At 44.7% G+C, this 27,513-nt stretch overlaps 1 protein-coding gene across 7 annotated transcripts in view; it reads right to left on the reverse strand.

Annotated features, from left to right (window-relative positions):
* Nucleotides 1-27,513, reverse strand: part of Rpap2 (RNA polymerase II associated protein 2) — a 66,576-nt gene that overhangs the window by 5,064 nt on the left and 33,999 nt on the right. For 3 of the 7 annotated variants that reach the window (XR_015002604.2, XR_015002603.2, XR_007234520.3), the window contains exons 11-13: nucleotides 27,422-27,490; nucleotides 1,618-1,767; nucleotides 885-935 (exon numbers count right to left, since the gene is read on the reverse strand). Coding sequence is in view for 2 of the 7 variants with exons in the window: in XM_048447079.3 (XP_048303036.3) it covers nucleotides 1,626-1,767; nucleotides 27,422-27,490 (211 nt within the window). In the remaining 5 variants the exon portion in view is untranslated. The other 4 variants (XR_015002602.2, XR_007234519.3, XM_048447079.3 and 1 more) reach the window with 2 other exon arrangements.

Below are 27,513 nucleotides of genomic sequence, written 5' to 3' on the forward strand. Positions count from 1 at the left end.
TTAGAGGTAGCCAGCAGCTGTCTAATTAGATTTAAGGTCCATTCAGCAGGAAGGAAATCAAAATCATGCCTGATACACGAAACTACCCAGGGTTAGTGAGGTCACAAATCTTAAAAGGAGAACCTATTACTGCTATTTTTAAACCAACATAATCCTTAAACACATTCTAAATACTTCTACTCACAGGTAAGTATAGCTTCTCAATCTTCACCAAAGAAACTTTTCTTAGCTGTAGATGAAGACTATCACAGAAAACCACACCTGCTCAAAATACAGTAAACAGTGGATCATGGGGTGCCCAGCCCCAACAGATACACAACATCTGTTGTATACAACACAACTCCTGCACTAAGGCTCAGGCAACATCTTGGAAGAGGGCATGAGAAGACTAAGAACTGGAGGAACAGGAGGGAAATGAGAAAGAAGCTTTACCCACGACACCTCAACAATATGGCGGCCAGAACAAGAGACATGCCAACATGGAAGGGGAAATACTCCATGGGGTCCCACCTTTAGACAAAGAACAAAGGAGAGAGAGAGAGAGAGAGAGAGAGAGAGAGAGAGAGAGAGAGAGAGAGAATGAATTAGTTTTCCTTACCTCCAATAGCCAAAGCAGAGGTAAGGAAGACTTTCTTATCTATAAGCTTACTTCTGCGTTGCTTGGTTTTTATACTAAAGAGAATCTTGAATTAAGACTATTTCCCAAGATGTTTTTTGATTTTCATATTAAATGAGAAGGCAAAAAACGGTGTAGTTAAGGGACATTCTGATGGTCAACTTGCAAGAGACAAAGACTATTTTATTTGTGTTTTAATAAATAAAGCTTGCCTGAAGATCATAGTGTAGAGCTGAGCCATTAGAGGCCAGGGAGTAGTGGCACACACCTTTAATCCCGGAATTCAAGGCTGCCCTGGGCTCCAGGAGAGTGAATCTGTCTAAAGAGAAACAGAGCTCACACTAATCCCAGCACCAGAGAGGAGTCCCATGCAGTCTGGGTGCAGTCTGAGGTCTGGTGGCGAGCACTGCAGTCTGCAGTCACGTGAGAACAGGATCGCCCCTTTGTCTGAGCCTTGGTAGAGGTAAGAACTCTCTAGCGGCTGCTTTGCTTTTCTGATCTTCGGCTTGAACCCCAACATCTGTCTCTGGGTTTTTATAATCCGTACGACAGACTTGAGCTGTGTCTCTAGAAGCAGGTATAAAATTCAACAAACCCAGGCATGCAAATTTACCTGCTTATCTGCACTGAGGTAACTAAGATGCTGGCTAGAAAGAGGTCAGCTCCACTCTCGGGGCAGCAGAATGAGAAGACTCACGATGGGCCACTGCAGTGAACTGGTGCTTTATGGGAGGAAACTGGATCAGGGGGGACAGCGGGATGGCCTGGGGACATCCTAGATGTCAGACCCAGAACTGCTGTCTTCACAGGAAGATTTGCAGCATGGGCAGCACAAATTAGAAGTGGACAGGAGGCAGCAGACAGCTGAGTCTTTAGCAAGCTGCAGTGTGCTTGAGATCTGTGCCTGCTTTTTAAACTTGTGGTTGGGGCATTGATAGCGAGAGAACACTGGCTGAGCACTTTCAGAAGCTCACACAGGTAACAAATAGAATCCAACTCACCACGCTTCTTAGCAGCTCGTTCTAAATACAGTGGTTAAGTTTTCAAGATCTTCACATTTTAAATGCAGTTCTGTCAGCAGGGTGGCTATAAACTGTGTAAATACCACGTTTTTCGGAGAATGCTTCTGAATGCCAAGAATCGGCGTCAATCTGAAATCAATAATAGTAAAAGCACGTGAGGAAGTAAGAAGGACCGGAGGATGCATCTTCAATTTTCCATGGTGGGTCTCCTGTGGAGGAAAAGCTTTCTCTGAAATAACAAAATTCGTAGAGAAAAGTTTTTACTAAGTTGGAATCTCAGAAGACTTAAAAGACCAACAAACACTGTTCAATAAGGAAAGATGTCTACCGTACCTATTAACATGCCCAGTAAGCCAGCAAAAATTCTTTGGATAAAAGCAAAATGCATAAAATTTTCCTTTGTAGAATGGAGAAGATGGGGGAGCTTTGGAAACAATCTATATAAAGTATTTGGCTTATACCCACCCCAAAAGATAACAAAAAGCAAGATTACCTACTGGTAATCTTACATTTTAATTTTTAAAACATTAATATACCATAAGGCATTTAATACCAAATCCAAGTTTTTTCTTCAAACTACTTCTGACAAATCTCTAAAGACTGACTACATGTAATGTTCTCAATGAAATGTAATCAATAAGCAAGCCTTTTATTAGTAAACGGTTTCCTTTTTAATGTGCTGTGGACTGAACTCAAAGCTTTGCACATGCAAGACAAGCTACATTCCAGGCACTGAGATTTTAATAAAGTAGGCAATCAGAAAACCCAAGATCACCGAGCAGACCGCTGCTGGCATTCAACCCCTCTCCCACAGAAAACCAACGTAATTGGTATATGTATATACTGAAGTGAAGGATTGTGGGAGAACAGAGGAAATCACTAAGATTCAAACTCGGAGAATCCAGATAGCTGGAACAAGAGAGCACAGTGAGGGCGCATATAAGTTCTCTTGTACTTGCTACCACAGCTTCACAGACGGGAGGAAGGAGTTTCTGCAGGAGTAAGGATCAAAGTGTTCCAGCAAACTAGCCATGAGGATGCTGGCAGTTCTAGCTACTGGGAACTATATCACGTTACTACTAGCAACCCACTGGATGAGTAATCCAAAATATGCATGGTAGAGTCTCATACCACCTCCCCCAGATGCATTCATGGTGCCATGCCAAGGGCCATTCTGAGAAGTGAGATGGGAGTTTGGGTTTCAGGGATGCCTGCTCTTCTCGTGTCTGGGCTTCCATAGACTTTCTGTAGAACTGTATAGGGTTTAGTTGCCTGGACCATTCCGCTTGGCTCAGCAGGGTAACTGTACTGTGGAAGATAGGTATGGTGACCTGCAGAACTGGAGGTGCTATCTTTGAGAACCAGTCTATCAGGGTGCCTGTCCTAAGATCAAAGACATATGTGGGCTTGTGCTTCTTCCAGGACTGAAGGCCAACGCCCACTCTGTGTCAAAGCTATGTGCCTGTTACTGTCAGGACAGGGAAAACCGACATCGTCAGCCTGGGTGTCATGAGGGTCCCAGTTGTTGCCCCAAAGCAGATAATGGGCATCAGAGGAGAACACTGCCCAGCTCTGTCTCTCAGCCCTGCTCTCAGACACTGCACTGGAGCAGCGAGTAAACAGATGTGCTGCTGTCCTCAGCAGCTCTCTCTACCGCTCCACCCTCTCGGCAGCTCTCTCTATCCCCTACCTTCTCGGCAGCTCTCTCTACCACGCTACTCTCCGTCTCGTCTGAGCTGCTGTCCAGCTCCATGAGGGCCACGAAGGACTGAACCCTCTGAGTGCTTCTCTCTTTGGTGTGGGTTGGCGATCGACTGTTCCAGACACCACTGCTGTAGAGGGCATTATGCCCACTGTGGGAGCAGTGACACACTGGATGGCCCCCACACACCCAGTGTTCTGCACACGTGGCCTGTACAGACAGTGGTCTTCCGGGCTCTGTAACAGTATTCACTGTGCCCAAAGTCACTAATCACAGTTAAAGAAACTATAGTGAAATGACAGTATGGAGTCCAGCCAGACGCAAAACCACCAATGACAGTGGCAGCCTAAGACATGTTTCCAAGAGACAGCTTCTTAAGCACTTTATAAAGTGGTAGAGAGCTGGGTGGTGGTGGTGCACACCTTTAATCCAAGCACTTGGGAGGCAGAAGCAGGTGGATCTCTGTGAGTTTGAGATCAGCCTGGTCTACAGAGCGAGTTCCAGGACAGGCCTCAAAGCTACAGAGAAACCCTGTCTCAAAAAACCAAAAACAAACAAACAAACAAACAAACCAAAACACCAAAAAAAAAAAAAGTGGCACATACCCCAAGGTGACACAATGGCTCCAAAGGAACTTTTTTTTGTAACTTTTTAATTTAAATTTTGTATTATTCTTATTGTGTGTACATGCATATACATGGTATGTGTGTTTGGGAGCATGTTCCATGCATGCATGCATGCATGTGAAAGACAGTACAGGATATGCACTAGAACACTGCAAAAAGAAATTTTGGGAAAAAAAATCAAATTTTGGAAATGGAGAGCTGACTAATGAAGAGCTCACTAAGTGAGAACAAAGCACACCCAACAGCAGCCAACTACCCCAAACCAGCTAAGAAGACCCCAGAGCTGACCATATAAAAACGGAAACAAGAACACGCATTTGAAGGCAAAAGGCACAGTATGGTTTTGACAAGTTACACAGTAACAAAGATGCAACCCTGAAAATTTGACTTAATGTATAACTTTATAATGAGTCAAGAGAACTATGACTTGTCTTTCCAAAGTAACTCACATCTAGAAGGCAAATGGACCAATACATTGAATTTACATGTGTTAACAATTCCTTCTCTTATCACCTTGAACATGTGTTATTAATAACTCACACCTCCAGTCTGTCAGGCACAGTCTAAATTCTCCAGTTATCTTTAGCAGGAGGCTCTGTGTGTTCTTTGGATGAATCGGTCAGGACTGGACTGTCTTAGCAGATTGAGAAGGGTGAGAAGTGCCGAGAAGCTGTGGGTTCTCAGACTCGACTGGAGAACCTATGTGGGGGGTACCGTGCTGAAGCCGAGACAAGGTTCTATCCAGGGTCGTCTTCTGTGAACAACATGGACTGAGGAACACAGAGCCTGCGTGCATATGGCTGACCAGGCTCTGGACAAAGGCTGACAACTGGAGCTGTTGAGTCCCCAGTCAACAACTGTCTTCCTCAGTCTCCTTCTGGCTGAGTGTGCTGCAGGTGACGGCATTGTCTTTTTCTCTAGAATTCTCCTTTGGGTTTTTGAGACCCTCTGATTCTTTATTCTCTCCTGTTGATTTTTCTTTTCTCAGCAGCTCATTAGTCATAACTCAAGTCTCATCCTGGTCCTTTTCTCTACCACACTGAGTCACATGGCTCTGACTACCCATCATTAAAACCTGGGATTTTTCTCCTGTAGGCTGCCCTAGAGTACACAAATGCATCACGATTAAACCAGAACTTCTCATTTCTTCCACCACAACATTCTGGTACCAGAAAACCCAGTCCTCTCTTTGAAGGGAGAGAGGGGCCAGGGCACTGACCTCAGGGCTCTGCACACACCGACTACAGCTGTCCTGACTGCTCCGTCTGCAGTGCTGGGGACCGAACCCAGGGCATCACGTGTGCTAGACAGGCGCCCAAAGACTGAGCCACACGCTCCTTCCTCCTCAGCTACCCTCAACTCTTACCCTAAACATCCTAGATCCTATGAGATGCCATCCTGTGGAGCCTGAAGTGTGATTAAGTCAGCTTCATCCACTCCCTCTCACCGTCTCAGCTCACTTCAGGCAGGGCCCCCCTGCCTGGGCTACTGCTGCGTCCATGTCAGTCAGTCACTTCCACACCGTGGGCACCACATCCTCTCAGGTCTGAGTGCACTACTCCCTTCAGCAGCAACTGTACGAGGATTCTAACGCCTTTGGACCATTTTTCATTGTTTTACCACACGAATATATATCAACTTATGTGGAAGAATGTGCTGTTAGCTATGAAGTTTGCTAAGTCACCAGGCCAGGGAAAAGCAAACGTCCCATTTTTCCTCACCCATCTTCTCATTCTCCACAGGCTTGTTCTCTTAATTTGGCAATTATTGCTGGGCGGTGGTAGCACATGCCTTTAATCCCAGCACTTAGGAGGCAGAGACAGGTGGATCTCTGTGAGTTTGAAGCCAGCCTGGTCTACAAAGTGAGTTCCAGGACACCCAGGGCTACACAAAGAAACCCTGTCTTAAAAAAATAAAAGAAAAGGCAGTGACTATCTCAGAACTGAGATCGCTGTCCCCCACAGTACCATCTCTCGATATACGAGGAGAGGCTCAGGGACAAGCTGGGACCCATGGGCTTAATTCAACTTCCTACTTATTTTTGTAATTGAAGTTTGATTAGCCTATAGATTTACAGCAAATGGCTACTTCTGTGTTACGACAGCAAAGCTGAGTGGCTGGGACTTCAGTAAAGACAAAAATATTTACCATCTGGCCCTGAACAAATATTGGTCAGTCTTTACTTTTCTCACGGAGCCCAGCTGGTCTGCAACTCACCATGTAGCTGAGGCTTCTTTGAACTCCTGATCCTTCTGCCTCCACCTCTGGAACGCTGGGATTACAAACACGAACCACTACAGTCAGCCCCTATGCTAATTAAAACAAGTAACTTCATTATTAATATACTGTTTACGGCTCTACTGACTATTGCCAGTAACAAGAGAAATCCAAATAAGCCATCTGGCTTTAGGTTATTTGAAGTCTGGTCTGGGAAAGATGTCTTACAAGTAAAAATGATCTCATAAAACCTTCCTCTTGGATCAGAATTTTCCTGGGCTCACTGCATTTCATCTGTACTGACCAATCTTGCCTCTGCACCAAGATGGTCCCATCTTGGGGGATTCTTCTCCCAGATCTCTGCACAATGGGCTCGTTCCTGTGACTCCATTTGGTTTAAATGCCTTCCTCCTTGCAATCTATCCTCACCTTCATCCTACCTCTTTACTCTGCTTTATTCTTCTCCATTGTCCTTACTGCTTCTTCTCTTCCTTCTGTTATGCGTTTACTTGTCCACCTCCATTCCCAGAAGCATCCCTGGGTGGTGACCTCCTTTATCTTCACTGCATCTTCGGCATCTGTCACACTGTTGCTGATCAATAACTATGGGTAAAGGTGGCTTACCAGGCCATTTTGTTGTTTGCAATGTTTTTCTCCTTACCAGAACATTCCCCCAGTTTTCTTTTTTAGAGGAAATGATGGAGGGAAATATTTTGATCCTTCCTTTTGCCTGCATACAGTTGCATCTTCCTGCCAGAATATTCCAGAGCAAACTCAGGGATTTTAAGGGGCTTTAAATGCATCAGGCGAACCAAGTACTACACAGGAACTTCCAGCTACTCCTGCACTTCCCCTCTCACGTCTGGTCATCTTGGGATTAATTCTGTGTTAGGAGAGTTGTCAGGGTCAGAGCCTGGGCCCCGGCAGCCCTGCAGGGGTGGCTCTCATCCCATCTTCTACAGGCCACTTAAACAAAGATTCGTGAAGTGAGGGAAAGGAAATGTACTCAATGTGGTCACTGGGAAGAGGAGCAAATAAACAATCTAGTTACACTTCTGGCCCCCTAAGTCCTGACATGAAGTTTAAATTTGAACACAAGGCAAGAAGTATGCACAACTAGGCAATCCTGGTGTAACCTGCCACGACCCATGTATTTCCTTCAAGATGTGGGTCTAGCAAAAGTTGTCAAAACTATGTGAGATCTCTTTCCAGGAGATCCTCCTCTGGTTGGCACTAGGGTTAAGCCTTTTTACTTTTCCCAGGGTAAAGTTCTTTGCAAACAAAGAGAGGAGGACAACTGCTTCTTGAATACCTTTGTTCTTGCCAGGACAGTTGCATGGGAAGAATGGATTTTGCCAAGAGGAAACAGTGCCAAGTGTCACTGGGCAGGCTTAATCTGTAGCTTTTAACTTATTTCCTGTCCTAAAACCAGTCAACCAAGCAACCAGCTGGCTCCAACAAGAACAACAGCCATGAACTGACTATGTTGCTCAGGCTAGACCCAAACTCCCAGGCTCAAATGATTCTCTTGCCTGTACAACTGAGCTGGGACTGTGGGGCGTAGACGACGACCACTGTGCTGGAATTCTAAGTCTCTTTCTCTCTTCCTTTCAAACACTTTTCAGAAACATTCTTCTGGGTGCTAGAGAGATGGCTCAATGGCTGAAAGCACGTGTTCCTGCAGAGGGCCCGGGTTTGTTCCCGGAGCCCGCATGGTGATTCACAGACATTTGTCACTCTGGTTTCAGAGCTCTTATGTCTTCTGACATTCGAGGGCACACCGATACTCTTGTTTTTGTGGGTTTGTGGGTTAAGCACGGGACTTCACTTATCCTAGACAAACACTCTACCATTATCTATCCCTAGCATAGGCCCTTTTGCCCCCTGCCCCCTTCCTTTTTCAATACAGGATTTCACCATGTAGCCCTGGCTGCTCTGGAAGTCACTCTGTAGACCAGGCTGGCTTTGAACTCACAGAGATCCACCTGCCTCTGCCTCCTGTGTGCTGGGATGCTGTGTAACTACTCGTTATAACCCATGCTCTTTCCTGTGATCCCATCAAATTTCTTATTGTGGAGAGATAGAGTGCCTCAGAATACAATACTGTCTAAATCTATTACTGCAAAAACATAACAAACCCAAAGACTACACTATGAAATGAAATCTTTCACTTCTAAGTTATCTCTGAAGCACACCTGCAGGATCTTACCAAATACTTAACCCCTTTCGTAAAACCTGACTGACGTAAACGTTGCCATTGGCTCTGTTGCCCAGGCTGGTTTTGAACCCAAGGCTTATGATCTTCTGTCAGCCTTCCCAGGGCGAGATTACAGGCGTGTGCTCTATCCTCAGCTCATTATCCTGTTCAGCCTTTTTATTAAAAACAACCCACCGTACACTGAAAGGGACAAGTCTCTATTTTACTCCTTAAACTTTCAGTAGTGACTACCAAGGAAGACAATGGACTGAATCACTTCTACTTAATTAAGAAACAGCAACACACCAGAGTTGATATTTGACAATGTGTTTCTCTAGGAAATATCTTTAAAATCATTGGTAGATAATATGGATGGTAGTGAATATTTAAAAATTAATGCTTAAATCTGTCTAAGCATAAATGAGGGCAGAGGTGGCTATGAGGACTGCTTTGCACAATACTATCCTAGAGGGTAACAGTCTGCAAAAATAGCTAATAAAAACTTGTAACATAAAATCACAAAGGAGAAGAAACTCCAGGGATTCAATTCTCAATTCTGGAAACACAGAGGCCCCGGCAGCCAGTTCTTCCCAGTGACAACAAAAGCAAAGCCAAGTGTCAAACAGCATCTTATTGATAAGCCCTTAGCCCACTGCTCCACATCTGTCACATCAAAAGGAGAGCACACGCCAGGCTGGAACAGGACTCTCCGCTTGTTAGGACAGCATCTGGTTAACAGGGACTCTGAGGAGTAGGAAGGGCTTCCAGTCTGAGCACGTCAACGGAGGGCTTCTAATAAAACAAACTCAAGGACCGGAGCTCTGAAAACTGCTGATTAGGCCTCAGAAGTTACCCACAGGTCTTGGGTTTGTATCCTGTCACCAGAGAGAGCCATATACAGAGTTCAAATCTTGGTTTATCTGACAAATAGGACTAAAAAACAGATTCAATGCTGTATAATCCATCTGTAGGGCGATGAACTTGGAGTTTTCAGTCACTTTCCCCATTCTGGTCCCTCCTGCCTCAGTCACTGTGCCAGGTTAAAGCACTGGGACCTCCACTCAGGAGCTCTGAGGACACCAAGCACCCAGCATCCTGAATTAGCACATCTCAGGTATCTATAGGCACCTGCATTGTGGATTTCCCAGGACCACACCCTCAGCACTGAGCTGAAGCAGGAGCACTCTCCTGGGGCGGGCTCTGAGGCAGGCTGTTCTAAAACATTCTAAATGGCACTGGACGGCACATCTCCCTCACACAGAAGAGAGCCGTGAGGAGGTCTGTCTGAGTAAATGTCACCAGAGAACACAACGCTGTATGGTTTACGGGTGGAGGAAGGGACAGGAAGCAAAAAGCCACACTGTTTTACCTATCAGATTTGAGAAATTACTGAGTTCATACAGAGTTCTGTTGCAGGGAGGGAGCCCACTCTGTGGCTCACCATGCATAAAGGCCATGGATGCAGTGACTGTTAAAAGATAACACTGTCTTTTTTCAAGAAAAACTCCAAACCCTCGCCCCTCTTATTTTCTGTAAGTCAGAGCCAGGAAGGAGAGGCACGAGGGAATTTCCTACCAAAGAGAAATACCGTCAGGGTTTGCATACACTGTGTTTATCATGTCAGCAATGTAAAAGACAGCGGAGCCTGGAGCGGAGGCTCACAGCCATAATCCCAGCACTTCTGAGGCTGGGGTATGAGGACAACCACAAGTTCTAAGCTAGCCTGGGCTATAGGATGGGACCCTATTTTAAAGTACCAAATAACAAACATAATACCTGATGTCTATGGGATTAGAGTCAAACAAGAGCAAAACCTGCTGGGATAGAAGAGACAATTCTGTTTTTCATAGGTTTATATACATTTTAAGATGAGATAGGGTCTCACTATGAAGCCCAGTCTCTTGCTTCAGTCTCTTGTGGGCTGGGGTTGCAGGCATGCACCATCACACTCGGCTGAAGTACTTCATTAAGAATGGTGCAGGTGAAAATACAACAGACGTTTAACTGTAGTATTTATGAGGTTATACCACCTAATTTTCTCAGTGGGATTCAGTATCAGTCTTACATGTATTTAATTTTATATGCATTGGTGTGAGGCTGTCAGATTCCCTGGAACTGAGTCACAGACAGTTGTGAGCTGCCACGTGGGTGCTGGGACTTGAACCTGGTCCTCTGGAAGGGCAGCCAGAGCTCTTAACTGCTGAGCCATCTCTCCAGCCCCAGTATCAGGCTATCTTGCTGTTCTATATACTGAGCTAGGATTTACCCTTCTTTCCAGAAGAACTAAATGACAAGAGGATTAACCAGAACGCCTCTGTCTTTACTACCCTGCGCTCACACTTAGAAATGAAACACTGGCAAGCTGTGACTGTAACACAAAAGCTCACGATGCTGTCGGAAAGTCGAGGGCTCACACACACCCTAGGTATTATGTGAAATGTCTTTTTCAGAAATGAGAAAAAGGGTATATATTTTCAAAAGGACTTCTGCCTGTATATTTAAGGGCTCTTCAGGATGCAAATAATTAGAATTTCAAATTTCAAGTTTCATATTTAACATGAACTTACTTTACCCCATGGTTTCTTGGACAGAAGACAAAAAGTCCAACTCTAAGGGGCAGCTACGAACATTCGTCTAGCCTATGGATCTGATTTCTTACCCACAATAAAACAATAATCAGTTGAGTTAAAAGTTCAAAAAGTCAGCAGGCTGCAGAGCCTTCCTTTTCTATAAGATAGCACAGGCTAGGCCATGTGCTGTGGGACAACTTTACACTTTTTTTCTGTTTTGTTGACCCGACAGGAAAGTAAATGCCGAGAGACGGGAGCTGAGTTTCACGTTCAGACACCCCAGCCCTTGAGCCTGCTTGGCCCCCTTGTGGGGGGATCCAAACATAAGTCAGTGATTTAACTTTCTACAAAGATTTTTTTATGAGACAACTTGGTCTTTCTGTGAGGTTGCAGCAGGTGTTAACTCCAAGATGAGGCCAAGCGACTCTATGAAGGTCACGTAAGTCAGTAGCCCCAGGAGCACCTCACAGTCTGCACTCCTAACCGCGAGACCACAGCAGTTCACACATCTGATTCATTTTAAGAACTGAGCAGGTCTCATGATTTTCAGAGGCCACTGTGTATGCTCTTCAAGTACAGCATGAGGGAGGTCTGCCGTTACAGAGTAAACATGCCAACGCAAGTGGGCAAGCCTGCTGCTACCCCCCCCCCCCACTTCTTCTGTGTGCCTGTGCCTAAGCAAGCCTGTTGGACACAGCTCAGGCAACTGAGGAGGCACCTTTCTACTCAGCACCCCGATAAACCCTGAGTTTGGTTCTTGGTTCTCTATGTACAATTAGCCCCTTAGGAAACTAAAAACAAAACTTCTATTTAAGTCTTACAAAGATCAGCAAATCAAAACTTGTGAATCAGTCATTAGTAAATACATTTTTTAAAGTTCCTAATGTGATTCTAATGGACAGCCAAGATAGAGAAAGAACAATTCATAGTTCCCCTAGTTGATAAGAACTGGATCTTGGGTGTTGTCCGGGCTGGCGTTGAACTCTCAGGCTTGCGGAGTGCTCTGGTCTTGGCCTGAGTAGCTGAACTGTAGCGTGTATGTTCAGATCCTACCTTTCTGAACTGAATAAGCAGGTTAAATGCAATCACGTTGAAGCTGCGGGCTAAGTGCTGAGAGAAACTGAGTAGCAAAGACAATCTTTCAGCAGGTCTTTCCATAGGTGACGGCAGTGACAGATACAGCTTTCACAGACAAGTCTGATCATAAGCCACAGTGCCGCCAGATGCTTGCAAGGAGAGACAACCTGTGGACACGACAGCCCCAGGAGAGACATGTCAGGCACGAGGCAACATCGCAAGTTATGTGGGAAGCTGGGATCTCACTAAATACTTTCAAAAAATTAATTTGTTCTTAGAAAATTTTGTACATATACACAGTGCACGCTGCTCCCTCTCACCCCCACTTCCTGACTACTCTGCCTCCCCCATCCTTACTCCACCTCCCCCATCCTTCCCACAGCCCCTCTCATGTTCATGGACGTAATCTGTTTAGGAAGGCAGTCTAGGCCGGTGTGCTTCAGTAACAGTGGAAATGGAGAAAACATCACAGAAAACAACTAGCTGGGCGTGGGAGTGCATACCTTTTAATCTCAGCATCTGGGAGGCAGAGGTAAGTGGCTATCTGTGAGTCTGAGGCCAGTTTGGTCTGTACAGCAAGTTCCATATCAACCAGGGTTGCACAGTGACACACTGACTCAAACCAAAACTGAAAGGCAGAGTAATCAACTATGAGAAGTAAAGGGCAAGTGTATTATAGGGAGGAACAGAACTTATAGAATCTATCTATCTATCTATCTATCTATCTATCTATCTATCTATCTATCTATCTATCTATCTACGGGATTTATTGGAATGGCTTACAAGTGTAGTGATATTTCATTTGTATTTTAAAAAATAAAGCTTGCCTGAAGATCAGAGAGTAAAACAGCCACATTGGTAAGTCATACAGACCAGGCAGTGGTGGCACAGACCTTTAATCCCAGTAGCCACACTAGTTAGCCATAGAGGCCGGGTGGTGGTGGTACATACCTTTAATCCCAACACTAGGGAGGATTATAAAATGGGAGGAGATAGTTCTCAGACACAGTCTCATTCTGAGATTCCTGGAGGCAGGATCGCCATTTCAGTCTGAGGTAGAGGTAAGAGCCAGTGGCTGGCTGCTTTGCTTTTCTGAGTCTCAGGTTGATCCCCAATATCTGTCTCTGGGTTTTTATTATTTGTGCTACATACAGGCTAGTCCAACAATGGCTGTCTACCAACATAAGGCCCAAGAATCCAGTCATTTTTCAGTCCATGAGGCGGGATGTCTCATCCGGTCTCTAGTATACTTTGGAAATCCAGAGAAGCAGGCTCTGAAGACAGTGAATAGATGGAATTGCTGGAGAGAGTGAGGGCAAGCAGGCAAAAATGCAAAACTTCCTTCTTCCAAGTCTTTACACAGGCTGCTAGCAGAAGTTGTGGCCCAGATTAATGATGGATCTTTCCACCTCATACAATCGATTAAAGGTGTTTCTTCCCAGCTGGGAGATGGTGGCACATGCCTTTGATCCCAGAACTGGGAAGGCAGAGGCAGGCAGATCTCTTGAATTTAAGGTCAGCCTGTTATACAGAGTGAGTTTCAGGACAGCCAAGGCTATATACAAAGAAACCCTGCCTCAAAAAAAACAAAAAAACAACAAACAGACAAACAGGATGGGTATTCACACTTCAAATGATTTAACTAAGAAAAATCCTTTACAGTGTACCCAGTCACTTGGGTTGGGTTTTAGTTCATTCCAGACGAAGTCAAATTGTTGGCCAAGAATAGCTAACATAAAAAGAGCACCCACCTCCCCAGGCTTTTTAGGTAAGGTCTCACTGTCGTCAGGCAGGCTTTGCACTCTGAGCAATTCCTCTGCCTCAGCCTCTCTAGTTCTAGGGTTAAACTTAGACCACTGTGCATGGCTGACAAAGTCAGTTTTCAATGCTGGGTAATCAGGAAGACACCAAAGGAACAGGACTCATCCGAAAGAAAAGATATGTTGGATCTCAATTCTGAGTCTGATCAACAAAAGGAATCTCATCTGGGAGAGCAGCAGGAGACACAGTCTGGGGAAGAGGACATTGAAATACGTGGCTGAGAAGACCAGCTTTGTCCCTGAAGTAATTCCACCCAAAATATTTGCTGTAGCTCTTTGTGTGTGCACGTGTATATGCATGTGTGTGAGTGTGTGTGCACTCGCGTGCCTGAGAGCGCATGTACAATGTGTGTGTGAATGTAGTGCTCACCAAGTGTCTAAGGGCAACCCCAGGAGCTGGTCCGCACGTCCCATCTTGCTTTGAACAAAGTGTTTCTTTGTTCTCTCACCGAGTATGCTGGCTGGCCTGCGAGTTCCCAGGAATTCTGTCTCCACCTCCCAAATCTTGTAGGAACATTGGCAGTACAGACACATTTTAAATCCAGCTTTTTATGTGGGTTCTAGAGATTCAAACTCAGGTCCTGATGCTCACACAGAAATGCTTTTACCCATGGAGTCATCTCCCCAGTTCCTTGGTCTCTTTCTGGATTCAGTCTCTTGATATTACCTTCTGAATCTTTGTCCCCTGTCTTAGCTATCCTACCCAGCAAGACTGCAATCCAAGATCAGTGCTTTCTCCCCCACACCACAGGGCGACAGTAGGGTAGGGTTTAGGAGTGAGGGCTGGGGAGAAAGAAACTCTGGCTGACAGCACTACAAATCCATGATCTTTGGTCTCATCAGGATAATACATGTTAATCTTCTGTTGTTCGTGGTCAGCTCCTTTTCTGGACCACGAGGACCACTGTTACTACATGCCATCCAGAACTCCACCTCAACAGCTGCAGAGTGCCTGCCTCCTCTCACCCCACCTCCTTGAAAACAGATGTCCTTTTGAAAATCTCTCTCTTCTGTGTATGGACTGTGTGCCACACTGCTCTTCACTGGTTCCTCCCTGACTATACTCAAGCTGCCTCTCTGCTTATGGCCATGATCCATTTCTTTCTGCCTTTGAGACGATCGTCCACCATGTATACCGGCTCTCAGCTTAAATGACTAACTTTTAATGGTTCCTTCCCCCATACCCTTAATTAACAAAATTAATCCAAGTCTTCCTAAAACTGTTACTATTAAGTCTCTCCTACTCTGCCTTTTAGTATAAATGTATTTAGTGTGTGTGTGTGCACGCGTGAGCACGCATGTATATGTGTGTGCATTTCCAATCCAAAATGACAGCAGTCAACTCCCAAACTTGCATTTCAGACAGACAGTGGAACGGTACTAACAGAAGAGAGAAAAGCAAAGGATTCTCAGTCCTGTTCCTCCCTCTGGCTCTTAAATGCTCTAGAATTCTGTGGACATCTATAAAGAGGAACAGAATGGGATATTTGTATTTCAGGTCCAAGAAAAGCAAGATTTTACTGTCACCTAGATAAAGTGTTAAGTCTCCATAATACACAAAATGAATAGATTCTAAAGTTAACAAAGGAAAACTTTGGCAAGCACTCTACATTTAGGAATAATCTTTCTTTTTATAACTTCATTTAAATACTGAATAAAATGGATTTCACAAAACTAGCTAAAGGGAGCTTTTGTGCTAAAATGAACATTTCTACCAGGACCTATTAATGTTTGATAAACACCTTCATGCCAGTCATCCTGTGCCTGCTGTGACTGTCGGCGTGCTGGGCTGGACAAGTCTTCGAGTATTTTACCTGTTGGTATTTGCCACTGAACTTAAAGAATTTACTAAGGCTAGCTGTGGTGGGGCGTATCTACAACCCCAACAATTGTGAGCCCAAGGCAGTAGACTCTAAAACTGAGGCCAACCTGGGCTGTATAAAAACAATCAGCTCTCTAGAACTGTGTTCGCTTATTTTGAAATCATGATAACAAACAAACAAAGCCCAGGGCTGGTGAGGTCGATGGCTCAGTGTTAGAAAGGAGCTTGCTGCTGGGCCTGATGACCTGAGTCCAGTTCCTGGAACCCGAAGGTGTAAGGAGAGAACTGACTCCCAAGCTGCCTGAGCACCGCAGGTCTCTGAAACAGCTTTAGCTGCTCAGCAATTTATGACATGGTTCACAAAAAACAAACAAAACCTCTAGATGTATGGGGATGTGTCTTTTGCTTTTAAATTATAATTTATTGATGCATTTAGTGTTGGGGTGTGTGGCATATTTGTGCCAAGCCATGATGGTGCAGGTCCGACAACGTGCAGGAGTTCTATCCGTTCATTTGGTTTATTCGAGGAACATTCCCGGAGTTAGCCAGTGATGAGACAGTAGCAAACCACATGGGAACTCCACAGACCGGAGTTTTTATAAGTACAGTTTCAAACTCACAGCACTGACTGTGGACAATTTTCCTGATTTAGCACTATTTACACATTGCCAAAACACAATATTTAAATAAATGGAAACACTCTTATTGTTACAGAGATTTATACTTATATATATACATTTTGGGGGGATGGGTGAACTACATGTTTATGTCCTGAAGAGTGATTTTTAGGGCATGGAAACAGAAGAACATGGAAGGTAAAAGTCGTAACTATGAGAGAAAAGTCATACACTAGGTGTACATACAAACAGCTGCAGAGGCCCAGCCTCAGACCGCTGCCTTAATTCTCCTTATGGCAAATCACTGGTCTGGAGCAGGAGAACAAATCAGAACCACTAAAGAAGTAAGTGTAAAACAGTGTTTGGAAGCAGAAATACAGTTTATCATATTTTTAATCGAATGAGTGTGAGTGTGTATGTGTGTGTGTGTGTATACGAGTATGTGTGTGAGTGTGTGTATGACTGTGTGAGAGTGCATGTGTGTGTGTGTGTGTATGACTATGTGTGAGAGTGCATGTGGTGTATGAATGTGTGAGTGTGTGAGAATACGTGTGTATGTGAGTGTGTGTATGACTACGTGTGAGAGTGCATGTGTGAGTATGTGTGTATATGAGTGTGTGTGTGTGTGTGTGTGTGTGTGTGTGTGTGCACTACTACACCCAAACCCAGCGCTGTGTATCCAAGGCCAACACCCGATTCCACTAGTCCAGTTCTCCATTTCTGAAATGAAGAGATGAGTAAACCTTTACCAAGTAACAGTGAATTCAAGTCAGAGAGAGAAGTGTGCGGGAGAGATTGGGAAGGAGGCAGGCTAAGGGATGAAGAGGAAAGGAGAAAGGCAAATATCCCTTTGGTGACATCCCTTTCGGACATGTCGGCCATCTTTTCAAAGTATGGCTTTCCTCTGGTGAACACCACCGACTCACAGAATTCTGCTCACCTCAACCCTCCCTCTCCTCGCTTTTGGTTGGATGCCAGGGCATGTCCCTGCTGCTGGTGAGACAGGTGCCACCTCAGCTAAAACCTGAATTCAGTTAAGTCCCACACTTAACTGAAAATAACACCCAATGAGAGGGAGTCGTCTGTGCAAAGCTCATTCCAGGGCTTCGAGAGACTCTTGTTCAAGTGTTGTCTCTAGAAATAAGGCTCACTAAAAGCCAATCATGTAAATTAAAATACTATGAATTCTATGGTAGGTAAGCTGGACATGGTGGTGCCCTCATGTAATCCTAGTACCTGGGAGACTGAGGGGGACCGTTGTCAGTAGTGGTCAGCAAGGAAGCCTGGGCCACAAGGAGGTTATCTCAAAAACCAAACTGCACACAAAAATTGACCTTAGGTACAAAGATAAAGTCACCAAATGGAAGACTCTAATAGGTATGTATGGCTAGTCCTGTGACAGCGTTCTAGGAGACCAGAGACGGCAGATAAGAAAGCGCACCACACAGGGGCATGCCTTCATGGGCTTTCCACTTCAGAGCCATTATCTGGGAAGTGGAGATAAAAGCTTTGATTATAGAAGACCACGGCAGCCAAATAAAATAAAATGTTTTTCTTCTAACAGATGGCTCCTGCCCTGATGATGTTTGCATTTAAGGGTTTAGGATTACCTATTAATAAGGAAGCAGGGATGCTTTCCACTGATATTTCTAATTCAAAAGAAACAAGTCCTTTGTAAATCACTGTGGAGTGATATAGTATACGTGTGTTTGTTTAAGGGGCTGGGGTGGAGTAACTTTAAAACTTTATATCTAAATCCTGTTTGTGGTAGGTCCATATAGCAGCTGCAGGTGAGCCCTAGACAGCGTTTCTTCGTAATTCCTACTCCTGGGCAACGTTCTCCTTGCCGAGGCTGTGTGACTCAGTGAAATCAAGCAGGGGACCCCACAGTGATCACCACACTCTTCTTTCTAGGGGCAAGCACCAAGGCTGGGGTAACACTACCAGCATATTTGGGGAGCTTGGTCAGATATGCAGACGGCATTAGGAAAACAGGGACTGGCTGCTGAAGCTGAGGCTGTGATTGGTCAGGACCATCAGCCTTAACCACTGCCTCCCTTGGAGCTACTGGTGCCTGGGATGGGGATCTGGAGGACCCATCTTTTTAGTTTGTTTTACTGAGGAATCTTTGTTTTTTGTTTTTTGTTTTTTTTTTTTTGTTTTTGCCAGGGAGAGAACACAAGGGCCTCAAACACAAGTAATTTTTTATCATGGATTAAGACATCCGGTTTGGGGATGCTCAGTAATTATGGATGAACAAAAGACTATATAAAATTGCTAGAGATAGAGAAAATCCTGAAAAAAACTCTCTGTAGAAAGTAGGTTTTGATCAGGAATTTTTTAAAGTGCTATTGTCTTTTGGACAGTACCTGAATTTTGAGGTTAAGGAAAGAGCTGAGTGGGTAGAATTCTCAAGTTCAAGCCTGATGTCTGAGTCAGGGCCACAGAGCCCACAGTAGGACACGGGTGCAAATCTGTAAATCCTGGCACTCCTACTCGAGACAGCGGCAGAGACAGGCGGTGGCCCGCGCCAGGCCTGCAGGTCGGGTAGTCCCAGTTGTCCTGTCTTCCTGAACCCTGTGATAGGAGCATGCCCCGGATGAGCTTCTGCGTGCCTCTCTGCTGGCTAAGAGGAGCACTTCAGTTAAAAACAGAAGTGCCCCAAACTGGTTCTGATGAGTTATAAAATGTTTTTTAAAAAGGACACAAAGTTGGTAGGTAGGGAAGTAGGGACATGGGAAGAGTTGGTGCAGGTGAATGAATATGATAAATATGGTACAAAACTACACACACACACACACACACACACACACCCCAATCCACCCTCCACACACATACACACCACACCCCCCACACACACACTCCACACACTCCACACACACACACACCACACAGTGGTGATTTGAATGAGAATGTGCCCCCAAAGAGTTAGATGTTTCAATAACTGGTTCCCAGTTGGTGGTATTTGGGTTTGTTGGGGAGAATGGCCTTCTTGGAGGAAGTACATCACTGGGGGCAGAGTCTGAGGTTTCAAAGTTACACACCTTTCCCAGTTCACTCTCTCCTTCCACTCAAGAGTCTGCTGCCTGCTGCCACAATAGACTCTACCCCTCTAGAACTGGAAGTTCAAATAAACCCTTCCTTTTATATGTTGTCCTGGTCATAGGGTCTCATCACGGCAACAGAAAAGCTAGCTGACCCTCCCCTACTCTTTCCAGACTCACCTTCCAACTTTGTCTCCCTTTTAAAAACTTTTTTTTAAAAAAACTGATCAAAACCAATTTGTGGTACTTACATTCTTGAAAGAAGTACCTTCCTCTTAGCCAGCAGAGTTAGGGTTACTGCGTGTGTGTGTTTGTGTACATGTTTATATGCTCACACCAGGTATGGTGGCTGCTGCTGGTAACCCAGTACTTTGAGAGGAGAAGCAAAGAGGGTTGCTGCTGTAAGTTCAAAGCCAGCCTATGGGGACACAGATGGTTCAGGTTAGCCTGAGCTAGCGTTTATTAAGCCCCATCTCATCAAAATCAATCTCTCTCTCTCTCTCTCTCTCTCTCTCTCTCTCTCTATGTACCTGCATAACTATCTAAAAATATGCATTTCTTGTACAAACTCTCAGCAATTACTATGGAAGATATAGAAAGAATCTCACTTTTGTTCAGACAGGAAAATAGTTCATCTTCAGAATGTTGAAAGCAATAATAAACATAGTAAGATAAATAAACCTAGGATTTGTATAGGCAAGCAAATTAACCAGGACAAAAGGTATTTATGTACTCTAAGGACAAAGGAAATATAACTATTTAATGTGTCTACATTACTTATATGGCCTTGAACACTATTTCTATTCCCCCCCTTTTTGCTCATCTGGGTATTCCTAGAAGATGAGAAATTACCATTACAAATCTGTGTAAGTCTAATAATGAGCAAAGAGTACAGATATTTCAGCTTTTGATAAAGTGTTACTGTGCACAACCATCCAAAACACCCGATGGAGTCTGCTGTGCTCACAGTTTCAGTCCATTGCACAAGGGTGAACACAACACCTCTTCCATGTGGTTATCCCAACAAAAGGATGTACAAAAAATCAGACACAAACACAACAGGGACAAGATTCTCCAAAGAATGCATTTCTGTGTCCTACTTCCTCTGATGAGTTCCACTTCCTGAAGTTACAGCAACAGCAGCTAGAGACCCCGTATACACCACGTGAGCCTGTGGGGATGCTGCACAATGCAGACAGCGACGTTCAATCTCCTGATCCCCAGGGCTCAGGCCACCTCATAACATAAAACGCATCTGGCCTCCCTCCAAGAGCCCTCAAAGTCTCAACAATTCCAACACTGTCCAAAAGTCCAAGTATAAAGTATCTTTTGAGACTAAAAGTACACTCCTAATTGTGAGTACCCCCAGAATAAAAAATGTTACATATATCCAACAGTACAGGGCAGACTTCTCACCCCTCAAGTGAAATGGTACTTATTGGGAAAGGAGGAACGGGGCCAAAATGAGACGAAAATCCAGCAAGGCAAACAGGAAATTCTACAGCTCTGTGTCCAGCATCTGGGGCACTGATGGGGAGCTGTGAGCTCCAACAGGCCTGGCCTGTACCCCCTGCCCCCCATGCCTTGTTGGGTGGGGCTTATAACAGCTGCCCAAAGTTTTCCTGTCCGGATACCGCTACAGGGGAGCAGGGGAGCAGGGGAGCAGGGGAGCAGGGGAGCAGGGGAGCAGGGGAGCAGGGGAGCAGGGTCGCTGAGGATGAACTTTGTGCAAAATCAGTTTCAAGTCCCACCTCCTGTGTCTTGGGAACACACTAATTTTTTTAAATTAATTAATTAATTAATTTTGGTTTTTCGAGACGGAGTTTCTCTGTAGCTCTGGAGCCTGTCCTGAAACTAGCTCCTGTAGACCAAGCTGGTCTCGAACTCACAGAGATTCGCCTGCCAGGCCACCATGGTCTGGGTTCACACTAATTTTGCAAGTGAAAAGCCATGGTGAGTACTGAGTGAGGGAAGCATAGGCCCCTCTTAAAGTCTTGAACACCAATTGAAAGGCAGCTACAGATTAGACCAAAGGCGGAGTGGAGGGAGCCCACCACCAAAAAGGTTACATTCCCCTGGTAAAGTAAAGCTATTTTTATAGCTTCATTTATTTCTTTAATTCTTTTTAAATTTGCTCTGATACTAATTTTTGCTTAAAATAATGACATCTGAGTTCCACCACTGGACCTAGGCAGACATGACATCTAAATTACCCAAAAAAGCCCAAGGTGGATTTCTGGTAAAGAACAGAGCTACAATTTAACTCAAGCAGACTTGTCAATCACCTACACAGGAAAAGGCCCAGCGTAAGAGCCCTCTTGGCAGGGTAGGCAACAGTCCCACTTCTCCGGGGTCAGCGTTCTGGGTTGTTTTCTCCTATGCAGTTGCTACAAAAATGCCTGACAGAACAATTAAATGAAGGGATTACTTTTTCCTTCACAGTTTTAGAGAGTTGATTCCATTATGACAGAGCAATAGAGTTCTGGTGGCTGGGAAGCAGGAGACAAGACAACCCTGAGTCTCTCCACCCTTACTGACCCACCGTCAGCTACCACTCCTGAAGCTTCCTTCCCCTCCCCAAACAGCGTCTTCAGCTGGGACCAGCATATGACATACAAGGGGCTGTGGGCACTGCCCATTTGAGCAGGATGCTGACTGGCTGTGAGGACGAGAACTCGGAAGATCAGCTCTGAAATGCCCGCCCACTGCACACTGCCAGTGACAGCCTAGCCGCAGAAACGTCTGGCAGTTTCTCAGAAGGTTAAACATAATTAGCAATTCAACTGCAATGTGTACAATGTATCCAACCAAGGAACTGAGACCATGTCCACAGGAGAGCACGCTCCTGGATGTTTACGGCACCATCATTGTACAAATGAGCCCCAGAGCAGAAACAAGAGTGATGACTATCACTGGACAACCGGGCAAAGGCGTGCAGTACATCCGCAGCACGGCACGTTATTTGACCACACACAAAATGCTGTTATATGCTACTACATGGACAAAACCTTTAAAAACATGTTAAATGAAAATAAGCCAGATACAACCATGTCTTATATGACTGCACTGATTTGAAATACTCACAACAGGTAAATAGATAAGTGGCTATTTGATAGGAAGAGATAAGAGGTTGTCGGAAGGAGAAGTCAAGGCTGAAGTCATGTGAGATTTCTGTCTGGGGTGACAAAACTGTTCTATTAGACAGTACTGACCATGGTCTAATATAGCAAATATACTAACATGTAGAACTATAGAAACATTAAAATGGGAATTTCCTGTGTGCATTTTATCTCAAGAAAGTCAATTACAAAATTCCATAATTATAAAATATAGAAAAAATATTTCCAGTAGTCTTTAACTATGGTCTCAGATATCAAAGTGATCTGGAATGGTGAGGGAGATCCGGGACTGAGGAACACTTCTAAAAACCGACACATCGCTAATGAACCAGCTCTTTTTTCAAGGTGCATGCACAGATTTTACGAGGAAACTAAGTGGCAGGCAAGCTTTAAGAGACAGTCGGGTGAGGGTAAAAAGCTTTACTCACATCTTTCCACTCGTGCCCAGCAGCCCCAGGGAAGTGGCTCTCCAGAGTACCCGTCTGTGAGGACCCCTTAAAGTGACTGCCGAGTCCTGACGGCTTTCCTTTAGAGATCATGGTCAAGCTGAGCTTGTTTAAAATACCATTTTCTAGGACTTACATGCTACTCCCCCAACGATGGGAATACTCAAAGCTTTTAGAGGGATAAACTATCGAATGGTCTCTGACTACAAACAGGCCACAGTTCACTGGAAACAGCCAGTTCGGATAAATACAATGAAAGCAGACACTTCTGGTGATGGCCCTGAAAGCTTCCATTAGAGAAACCGAGGGCGCCAAAGCAGGACAGCCTGTGTCTACCCAAGGTGAGCGAGAGTGAGCAGTCGCCTCCTCCCTGGACAGCCCAAGTCTCAAGGAACCTGGCACACTTTCCATTGAGGAAACTCAATCCCCGCTCCCAGAACAGGGACTCGGCCCAGTGGATTTGTTCTGGACGCCTTTCCTTTGACTCCCAGTTTTGGTCAGAACCTTCTCCTAGATTTCTCACCAGCATTGGCTCAGTCCTATTCTGTGTTATAAACTAGAATTTAATGACAGTGGTTCAATCCAAGAAAACCAAAGGCAAAGGAAGAGCACAGGAGTGGTGGGCAGCGGACAGAAGTGACCTGTGTGTCTTCTAAGACACTCAGTACCATGAGCGCGAGGAAGATGACTGCCAACCTCTCCTCTGAGTGAGACGGGTCATGAAGAAAGGGAAAGAAGTGCAGGGAGGAGCGTGCAGAAGATGCACTTTGATGCAAGCTTTTTCCTAATTTGATTGACAAACAAAATTATATAAATGCATTAATAGGTTTTATCTAATAGAATATATACGTTCTAAAATGCAGAAAAGCTAATTTATACACATTTTTGTTTAAAGACAAACATCAAAGACTAGTATCTTATTTGGGCTTATTTATTTGGGAAAAACCCAAGCTGTATTATTCCAATATGCAGAACAGAATCTAATGTGATAATAAAGTTTGGTTATGTTTAACTGTACAAAATTATTACTAAGGGTCCAGATGATAAATATCAGTAATTACTCATTTTATTGCATTTTCAATCAGTTTTTATTAAAATAGGTCAATCAATTATCAGCATTTGAGTTTTTGAAAATCTTTAACACATTTTAAGCAAAATGCAAAGACATATTTAAGTTTTATTCCTAATATGCTTAGTGATATGTATTCCAAAAGTGATGAAGACAGAGCTGTAAATGAAAGGGCCCTCAGCTAAGCACAGGTTCTGTAGGATTAAATGTGAAAGTCAAGGGGGCTTCTGAAAAAAAAGTAAGAAAGAAAGAAACATGTACTGAGATGGAAGTTTTTGCAGAGAGCTAGTGAGGAGGACAGAGAGGCCCCCAACCCCTGAGGCTGCAGAGAACTGTCAAGGAGACCTGTGGCAAAAACACAACTACCAGGTACCTTGTGACACGGGATCCACAGTGGCCAAGAGTTTGAAAGAAGCCAGAGGACTTGCTCTGGAAACGGTTAAGCTGTCCACACATCAAAAGGACTTGCTCTAGAAAGGGTTAAACTGTCCACACATGAAGGATTTGCTCTAGAAAGGGTTAAACTGTCCACACACCCAAGGACTTGCTCTGGTTAAACTGTTCACACACTGAAGGACTTGCTCTAGAAAGAGTTAAACTGTCCACACACCAAAGGACTTGCTCTAGAAATGGTTAAGCTGTCCACATACTGAAGGACTTGCTCTAGAAACGGTCAAGCTGTCCTCACACCGAAGGACTTGCTCTAGAAACGGTCAAGCTGTCCACACACTGAAGGACTTGCTCTGGAAAGAGTCAAGCTGTCTACACACCGAAAGGACCAGTGGTTGGGGGAAGGCTGAGTCAAGCTGCAGAGATGAGGGAATGAGAACAGTGACAGAGGACAAAAAGTATGCTTCTAGCTACAATTTTAAGATTGCATATGAGAAACTTAATACACATAAAAAGTGTACAGCTGAATCCACTGAAGTTACTTTTCCGAAGGGCTGTTATACCTAAGCCCAGAGGTCAAATGGCACAGAAAAGAACGAGCTAATGTTGTCAATATTTTTGTCACGTAGTGCCTATATTAAAAACAAACAGGTTTCCTTAAAAAAATTAGGTTTTAAATTTTTGTGTGTGTATATTTAAGGTGTATAGGCTTGTTTGGAGGCATGTACATGTTCATGCTGGTAAGCATGTCCATACATGTGTGCAGAGGTCAGAACTTGATTTTAGCTGCCTTCCTTAACTGCTCTCCACTTTATTTCTTGAGGCAGGTAAGCGAGTACATCAGCGAGCTGGGGTCTGCTCGTCTCCCCCCACTCACACGTGCATCAGTGAGCTCGGGTCTGCTCGTCTCCCCCCACTCACTCGTGCATCAGTGAGCTGGGGTCTGCTCCTCTCCCCCCACTCACTCTGCATCAGTGAGCTCGGGTCTGCTCCTCTCCCCCCACTCACTCGTGCATCAGTGAGCTCGGGTCTGCTCGTCTCCCCCCACTCACACGTGCATCAGTGAGCTCAGGGTCTGTTCGTCTCCCCCCACTCACACGTGCATCAGTGAGCTGGGGTCTGCTCCTCTCCCCCCACTCACACGTGCATCAGTGAGCTCAGGGTCTGTTCGTCTCCCCCCACTCACACGTGCATCAGTGAGCTCAGGGTCTGCTCCTCTCCCCCCACTCACACGTGCATCAGTGAGCTGGGGTCTGCTCCTCTCCCCCCACTCACACGTGCATCAGTGAGCTCAGGGTCTGTTCGTCTCCCCCCACTCACACGTGCATCAGTGAGCTGGGGTCTGCTCCTCTCCCCCCACTCACACGTGCATCAGTGAGCTCGGGGTCTGCTCGTCTCCCCCCACTCACACATGCATCAGTGAGCTCGGGTCTGCTCGTCTCCCCCCACTCACACGTGCATCAGTGAGCTCGGGTCTGCTCCTCTCCCCCCACTCACACGTGCATCAGTGAGCTCGGGGTCTGCTCCTCTCCCGCCACTCACACATTGGAGGGACAGATGCTGCCACACTGGCTTCTACATGGTGCTAGGTCTAAACCCAGGTCCTTACGGTAGCTCAGCAGGCATCTGGCTGACTGAAGCAGCTTTCCAGCCCGGAGCTTTGTTTTTACATGGAATAATTATATGAATTTTAATAGTAGATTTTATTATTGTGTTTCTCATGCTTCTCTTTATTCCTTGCTAAACATTTTGGAGATGTGGCAGTAGTACAGGACCTACTATGTCTTCAGTTGTATAAGCAAGGTTCTGAGATTACTGTTCATCCTCTAACATGTCAGTCCAAACACTCTTCCCTCTTGGCATAATAAATTACAAAAGTACAATTAATTGTCTATGAGCGCTTATTACCAGACATATGATACTGTGGGTAAGCACTGTTACTGATATTTTCCCTGTCAGTGACCAAAGTATTTACACATTTAATAAAGTAGAAAAACGTTTTAAAAATTAATAAGATATTTTTCACAAACTGCCAATTCAACTGGAACACTGAATAGTAGAAATAACAAAAGATTTGTTCTTAGGGTTGATTAAAAATTTATATCAGAGCATTCAAGTAAAGTTATTTTCTGTGTTCTGATTTAATGAATCATATGAGTTGTATCTGGTTGGGTGACACAGATTCAGGCTCACTGAAGCCTACCTAATCCTTCCCACACACCTGGGGACGGGAAAAGCACATGTCAGACCAAACTCAAACAGGGGGAGAGTGTGGGGCTGGAGACGCCCTGATCTGAGCTGTGAGCATCCCTAAGTCAAGTGCCGTGGGCTTCAGTGACCCAACACGCACCAGCAGCGACAGAGATGCAATCATAATGATCTCAAAAATTTCTTCCAATTCATGCTGAAAAACACTACACCTAATGCCTTTAACCTTCTGAAAAAGAGCCTGGAAACCACCAGCGGTGTCTTAAACGGCGAGTGGGTTTGAGTGTTTACTTTAGCTCCTTTAACTGTTAGATTCTAAAATGTACATTTAGAAAATAAAATGTAGGGGCTGGAGAGATGGCTCAGCGGTTAAGAGCATTGTCTGCTCTTCCAAAGGTCCTGAGTTCAATTCCCAGCAACTACATGATGGTTCACAACCATCTGTAATGAGGTCTGGTGCCCTCTTCTGGCCTGCAGGGATACATGCAGGCAGAATACTGAGACTACTGTATACATAAGAAATAAATAAATCTTAAAAAAAGAAAAGAAAATGTATCTACCATTAAAGACAAACTGTCAAAAAATGACATATAGGTAAAAACACAGACAGGAGACAGGGGTGCTCATTCAGTTTTAGAACAGACATGAACAATGAAGTGCAAGAGACTGGGGCATAACCTCACATACGGGATGTTCTCTAACAAAAGATAAACAACATTTATGGGGACGGTTTTCTTAAGATGGTAGAAATACAAAGAAACAAATACAGCATCCAAAAAACATGGAAATCACATTCTCCAAGACAGTGTGCAAGCCTTTGACTGTTCATGCAGAGATAGAATCTGAAAGAGTTACTTACAATGTCAGCAACACCACAGCGATCAAAGTCCATTCCACGGGCTTGTGGATAATGTTTCGGTTTGATAATCTGAAAGACATCAAGATTTACCT

Source organism: Myodes glareolus, chromosome 8, assembly GCF_982192425.1.
Source record: "Myodes glareolus chromosome 8, mMyoGla1.1, whole genome shotgun sequence".
NCBI lineage: Eukaryota > Metazoa > Chordata > Mammalia > Rodentia > Cricetidae > Myodes > Myodes glareolus.